Source organism: Chrysochloris asiatica, unplaced genomic scaffold (assembly GCF_000296735.1).
Source record: "Chrysochloris asiatica unplaced genomic scaffold, ChrAsi1.0 scaffold00022, whole genome shotgun sequence".
In the NCBI taxonomy this organism is placed as follows: Eukaryota; Metazoa; Chordata; class Mammalia; order Afrosoricida; family Chrysochloridae; genus Chrysochloris; species Chrysochloris asiatica.
In genome coordinates, this window is record NW_006408540.1 from 20,130,027 (window position 1) to 20,137,401 (window position 7,375).

The 7,375-nt window shown below is 41.8% G+C and overlaps 1 protein-coding gene across 1 annotated transcript in view; it reads left to right on the top strand.

Annotated features, from left to right (window-relative positions):
- Positions 1-7,048, top strand: part of COG3 (component of oligomeric golgi complex 3) — an 89,197-nt gene extending 82,149 nt beyond the window's left edge. Inside the window, exons 23-24 of the mRNA XM_006837624.1 lie at positions 635-733; positions 7,019-7,048. Of these exons, the coding sequence (XP_006837687.1) occupies positions 635-733; positions 7,019-7,048 (129 nt within the window). The remainder of the gene's footprint in view (positions 1-634; positions 734-7,018) is intronic.
- The last annotated feature ends 327 nt before the right edge of the window (positions 7,049-7,375 follow it).

Sequence of the window (7,375 nt, forward strand, 5' to 3'; positions counted from 1 at the left end):
ATATATATATATATATATATATGAGGTTGTCGGGGGGACCTGGGGGCATCCTCACATTATCTTAAGTTTTAATTTTTAATATTTTGCCTTTCAAAGCAGAAATGAGCAAATAAACAGGAGATCTGGTCTTCACATTTAGATTTGGCTCAGCCCTTGTTAGAGCAGCATTTTAGGAAATATGACTTTGTTTACTGGTGAGTAGTGGAAATAAATGATGTGCATTGAACACCAAGGAATGAAATGTCAGAGCAAATTTAGGACTCACAGCATCTAGTTCTGTGTTGAGCTCATATTTTTAGCCAAGACGGTGGCTCATTGTAAAGGTACATGTGTGTCTGTGAACTTTATTATGTTTTGTGTAAGAAATTGCTGCTAAACACTGTTAGTATTCTCTGGTGAAGGATAGGGCTTCTTACTAGAGTTGAGTATTATATGACAGATCTTAGGTTGTGCTAGTGTCGGAAATTGATTAAAGATTTGCTGTCTTTAGTAATCCCATGAAAGGTACATTTTTTTTCTAGTTGTTTTGACAGATTTCATTATGTTTGACCATTCCTAGTGCTTCTTGTTTAAGGTAGCTGTTTATGTTTTCAGGTACTCATTTAATTCGATTTCTTCTTTTTTTCTTCCTAAGAATAATATTCAGCAAGCCTTCCAGAAGATCCATGCTTTATTAAAGGAAGAATTTAGCCCTGAAGAGAACCAGATTATAGCTTGTCCTTCCATGGAACAGGTAATCCATAGACACAAGACCCTGACTACTTTTGTCCTCACTCTGATGGTTTAAAATGTCTTTGAGTAACCGTGTTTTTATTTTCAATTTTTTAAAAATTGGCCATTATTTTATTTTGGTGGGCAAGAATTCATACTTTGAGTAACTGTAAAAACGACTCAGTATCTTCTGAGGTCTACCTTCATGAGGGAGGGGAACTATCGGTATCAGCCCATGGCTGATTCCTATGTGGTAGAAGTCAAACAGCCCTCTGCCTTCCAACCTGTCAGCAGTTCTGACAGCAGCCATCACTCAGAAGCACTCTCCTTCTCTGCTGAGTGTGATCATTTGTTGTAATGGCCACATAGAACTCACAGACTATCCTCAAACTTAAGGGGTCCAGTAGGGATGTAACAAGAGAAATAGGTGGCAGTCTGCTTCCCTGGAAACCCTGTGGGGCAAGTGTCCTGTTGTCATTGAGTCGAGTCACATCAACTTGACAGCAGTATGTTTGGTTTTGGGGATACATATTAGGGGGAATCCTTGGATTGTGGAAACAGGTGTGTCAGTTATTAACTGAAAGGTTGGAGGTTCGAATCCACCTAGAGGCACCTTGAAAGAGATTTGGCAATGTACTTCCAAAAAATCATCCATTGAAAGTGCATGAAGCCGCCATGAGTTGGAGTTGAGGTGATGGCAGTTGGTTTTTTTATTGTCATGTGTTCTAGTGTGGTGTAGAATCAACACTGGACTGTTAACTGCAAAGGTGGCTCAGACCCACCAGCTGTTCCTCAGAAACCCTCTATATAGGGTTGCTATGATTTGCAACCAACTCGACAGCATACAACAGTAGTATTAGGAATAATCCATTGTGGAGGATAGTTTATTTCTGGTCTTTAGTTCAGTATAGTTTAAGAGGTTTAGGATATGGTAAATGATCTAAGTTCACGACTATAAATACAAGGTAGAATGTAATAGGTGTCAAGAGAGAACAAGTGGTGTTTTATGGATGAGAGGGACTGGGGAAGATTTTCAAAAGAACAAGTAATAATTAAGCTAAATCTGAAGAATGAATGGCACTTTAACAGTTCAAAAGACATTTCGGCTAGGGGGGTAGACTGAATAAACCTTGGATATGAGAGAATGAAGGACTTGTTAGGGAACTTCCCAGTTGGGTGAGAACATAAACCAGCGGTTGTAGGTTGTGATAGGATAATATACATACCCCTCCAAGGAAGACCAGTTACACCACTGTTTCTTCAGATTTATACACCAACCACTAAAGTCAGTGATGATGAAATTGAAGAATTCTACCAGTTGCTTCAGTCTGGAATTGACCAAACATGCAATTAAGATGCACTGATCATTACTGGTGATTGGAATCTAAAGTTAAAAACAAAGAGGAAGGATCAGTAGTTAGAAAATATAGTCTTGGTGATAGAAATGATTCCGGTGTGGTGCTGTGGGTTAATAGTTTGAACCGCAAGGTCAGCCGCTCCTTGGAAACTATATTCAGGGTCACTATAGGTTGGAACCAACTCAACGGCACAAAACAAAAACAAAAATATGATTAAGAACTGATGGTTCTGAAGGAAGCAATCCAAGTGGCACTGAAGACATTGGCAAGCAGTAAGGCGCCAAGAATTGACAGACTACAAATTGACATGTTTCAATGAACTGATGCAGCACTAGAGACACTCACTCATCTATGCCAGGAAATGTGGAAGTTCTGCCAGCTCATTAGAAGAGATCATATTTGTGTCCATTCCGAAGAAAGGTGACCCAATGGAATGCAGAGGTCATTGAACAATATCATTAATATCACATGCAAGTAAAATTTTTCTGAAGCTCATTTAAAATGTAGCAGTATCCTGACAGGGAGCTGTCAGAAATTCAAGCTGGATTCAGAAGAAAATGTGGGACTAAGGATATTATTACTGATGTCAACATGGATCTTGGCTAAAAAGACAGGATACCAGAGAGAAGTTTGCTTGTGCTTTATTGACTATACAAAGGCATTCAGCAGTGTGGATCATAACAAATCATAACACTGTGAAGGATGAGTATTCTACAACATTTAATTGTGCTCATGAGGAACCTGTCCATAGACCAAGAGGCAGTTGTTGGAACAGAACAAGGGGATACTGAAAAGTTTAAAATCAGGAAAGGAGTGCATCATGGTTGTATGCTTTCATCATACTTATTCAGTCTGTATGGTGAACAAATATTCTGACAAGCTGGATTATATGGAGAAAAATATGGCATAAGGATTGGTGGAAGACTTGTTATTAACAATCTGTGGTATGCAGATGGCACAACCTTGCTTGCTGGAAGTGAAGAGGACTTAAAATACTGATGAAGATCAAAGCCTACTGCCTTCAGTATGGATTGCACCTAAATATAAAGAAAAGAAAAACATATGATAAATGGAGAAAAGATTGAAATTGTCAAAGACTTCATTTTGCTTAGACCCACAATTACACTCATGGAAACGAGTCAAGAAATCAAACAATGTATCGCATTGGGCAAATTTGCTACAAAAGACCTTTTTAAAGGGCTCAAGAGCAAAGATGTCGCCTGATCCAAAATACAGTATTTTCAGTTGCCTTATTTGCATATGAAAGTTGGACAGTGATTAAGAAGACTGAAGATGAATTGATGTATTCTATTTATGCATTTGATTTATGGTGATGACAAAGAATATTGAAAGTAGCATGGACTGCTAGATGAAGAAACAATTCTGTCTTAGAAGAAGTATAGCTAGAATATTCCTTAGAAGCCAGAATGGTGAGCATTCGTCTCTCATACTTTGTAAAACATCTTATCAGGAGATAGAAGGACATCATGCTTGGAAAAGTGGAAGGTCAACACAGTGGCAGCAGCACTGGACTGGACAGTCTGTTCGTTCTGTTGCTTGTGGTCACTATGAGTCAGAACTGACTTGGTGGCACCTAGCAACAACACGGTATTTACTACAGATACACAGTCGTGAAAAGAAGTGGGAGGTAACAGTCTTGGGCTGAGGAAGAAGTGGAAACAGTTTTGGACTGAAGAAAGCCCTGCCAACCTGATAGTGAACTCTGGAGTTCATATGGCCTGTTAGCGCAGCTTGTGCTGGCCCGAGAGGGTGGGCTGTGTGTGCCCTGCTCTGCCAGCCATAGACCTGCGCTAGTCACACCCCACAGGAACTGCTGGCTGGAGCTGTCTACCGACCACACTCCCTGCTGCTGAGTGACAAGTCCTCTCTCTCTCTTTTTTTTTTTTTAAGGTTTTTATTGTGGATTGAGTGAAAGTTTTCAGGGCACATCATCGGTTTCACATTCAAACATTCATAAACCTTGTTTCATTACATTGATTATAATCCCCTCCACATACCATCAGTTAACAGAGTTTCTCTCTATCCTCTTTAGCTTTTTGGGGGTGGGGGAACTTTGCCTTTTTGGAATTTACAGTCTCGGCTTTTAGGGAAGGTTTTTACATTTATCTGTGGGTATCCAGGGCTCATGTATGGAATTACTAACCAGCATAACTGCATAATCAGATAAGGGACATTTTGCTATGTCTGCTAGGTGGCTAAAGTCTGATCCTCAGAGCCTATGGTCAACAACGCTTGGGCCCACAGGGAGACAAGTCCTCTCTTAAAGGGGCATCTGTCTTGTCTCCCCGCCTGAGTTGTATACTGTTGACTGCATTTAGGTAAATCCAACTGCTTCTCCTTCTGTAGCCTCTCAGGGTAGGTCATTGTTGTTTTTTAAAAAAACTTTTCTAATCCATGTAAGAAGTATGGTAAGTACATACATATGTGCATTGATTCATTCTTTCATGCTTTTTTTTGAGTGCCTACTATGTGCCAGTCACTATTCTAGATGCTATGAGGCATTGACTGCTTCACTGAATGAGATGAAACATCAGGGAAATTTTGAGCAGAGGAGTGATTGGTAATTGTGTGTTTCGGGCTGGTTACTGAATTGCAGGTAGACTGGACGAGCTAGTTAAGAGGCTATCGCAGTAGTCCAGGAAGGAGGCTGTGGTTCTTAGACCAGGCCAGCAGTGGTGTTCCATGTGGTTGATTTACACAGAATAGATTGATACGGAATTGAGCGATAGGAATCAAGGATGGTTTCCAAAGATTTGGGCCTGAGCCATGAGTGAGAGAATGATGCCGTTTCTGAGGATGAGAAACCTTCAGGAGTAAGTTTGGGAGACAGGGGCATGATCACCAGTTGTTTTGGCTATGTTGAGTTTGACATGTCTTTTAGACCCTACGAGGTGAAAATACAGTATTATCTGCCCCATTTCGCTGGTGAAGAAAGAAACTGCCCCAGGAGATCAGGGAATTTGGAATGAGACCCTGTGGTCTGATTCTGTGGGTCAGTCTTGGAGTGAGCCCTCGGGTGATCTTTGTCACTTTTGCTGTCCTGTTCAGTTCTTCTGGACACTTCACTGTGACTGATTTTCTTAACATCTGATACATGGCAGTACAAATTATTTGGATATCTTTATTTTGATATAATTTCAAACTTACAGAAAAGATGCAAGAATGGTGCACAGAGCTCCCATAAAGCCTTTACCCAGTTGTTTACATTTTGCCTCATTTGTTCCCCTCCTCCCTCTTTGAAGTCACTGGAGAATAAGTTGAGAGGCATTATGCTTCTTGACTTCAGGGTGCAAATTTTTTTTAAAAAGGTTTTTGTTGTGGATTGAATGAAAATTCACGGGGCAGATCATCAGTTTTACATTCAACAAATCATACATCTTGTTTCATTACAATGATTATAATCCCCTCCATGTATCATTAGTTAACAGTATTTCTCTCTATTTACTTTAGCTCTTTTTTTTTTTTTTTTAAACACTCAGACATATATAATAATTTACACCATCAAAGGGCACATTCTGCAAGTCTGCCTCCTGGCTGCCAGCTCTCAGTCCCTCTCTTCCCATGAATTTAGAGTCCTCAGCTGCTGCCTCTCTCCATGTCCCCATCTCTGCCTCCATCTCTGGTGTCGCTGCTTCTCTGGATAAGGTCCCACATTCCACTTGTGGTCTTCTACCTTGATGGTCCTAGGATCCTCTGTTTCTGGACTGTAAGATTAACTACTCCCCTGTTTTTGTTACAAAACTTCACCTTTAAAATTGTGACAGTCGCAATTAGTCATGATAACAATTACTCACTATTGAATCATAAGAATCTTAGCCCCATCTCTTTTCCCCAGACCCATCTAGACAACATGAAAACTATTCAGTGGGGACTCCAGGGTGCATTTCTTAAGAACAAGCATAGTTGTCACAGCAGGAAATTTCATATTGATGTTATTATCTGGTCCACAGTGAATCCAATCCCAGCAGTTGTCCCACAGCCCAAGGTCACATGTTCCTTTCTGGTGTCATTATTGCTGCAGCTCTTTTAGTCTGGGACAGCTCCTCAGCCTTTTGTTTTGGTTTTTCTTTCTTGCAGGGCATTTTTTTGTGGAATGGTCTTCAATTACAGAATGTCTGTTTGCTAGCGATTAGATTCAAGTTTTGTGGTTTTGACAGGGAAACACAGGTGATTTTGAATCCCTCTCACTGGACAATGTCATTCATAAAAGAGCTTCCCAGAGCTGACTTGTATGATCCAAACAGTGTGTACCCCAGTCACTGCCAGGTGCCTTCTGCTCGTGGTGCCTGAGCTGGGTGGCAGATGCCGGGTGCTGTCCCCACAGCCTGGCTGTGGTACCGCGGGTCTCCTGCAGAGCGAACAGCCTGCTCCTGCCAGTCTGTCAGAGTTCGTGTGGGAGATGAAGTCCACTTCTTAGCTTAGGTCTGTTCTTGGGTAATTTTAAGTCACCTAAAAAAAAATCCGTCTTACACACAGCTCTTCCCCAAACGCAGTCTGCCTAGAAAAAAATGGAAGTTTTTATTTAAATTTGTTTCTATCTCTGGCCTGTGTTCGTCTGTACCTTTTAGAGGGAGTGTGGAGATGGTGACCACCTGTGAAGGGCTCGGCCCAACATTGCTGGGTCAGTGTATGCTGTACAGCCACCAGCTGCCATCGAGTCACCCGTGACTCCTGACCCCCCGTGTGTGTCCGTGTGGAGCTGTGCTCTAGGGGTTTTCATGACAGTCGTCTTTTGGAAGTAGATTTCCAGGCCTTTCTTCCACTATTCGAACTGCCAGCCTTTGGGGTAGTGGTCAAATGCTTAATAATTCACACCACACAGGGACTGTACATGCATACTGATCCATTCATAATCTTAAACTTTCTCTCTGACTGTTCTGTTTGAAGACGAACAGCTCTCTTGACCTGGTATTCCACTGGCTTTTCAGGTGAATCTACTGCTGTCAGGTTCTAAATAACCAGGCTGGAGTCGGCCATGCGTGGGAGCGGTGTGTCTGGCAGGAGTGGCTCAGAAGTCGTGCCGCCTTCCGGACTTTGAGGAACTGTCTGTGCAAGCCCCCCTCCCAGAGCCACACAAGTTGCTGCTGCTCAGCGCTGATATGGAGGGCTAAGCAGAGTGCTGAGAAGATCGGAGTCTCCCTGTCAGAAGCATCGACCTGCAATGGCCTCATTTAAATGCTCACCAAAAAGAAAGCATTTAGGAGGTAACCATGGTGCAGTGAAGCGTTTCTCATCTAGAGAGGTACAGTGGAAATCGGTTGCAGGAAGTAGGATTGACATTAAAG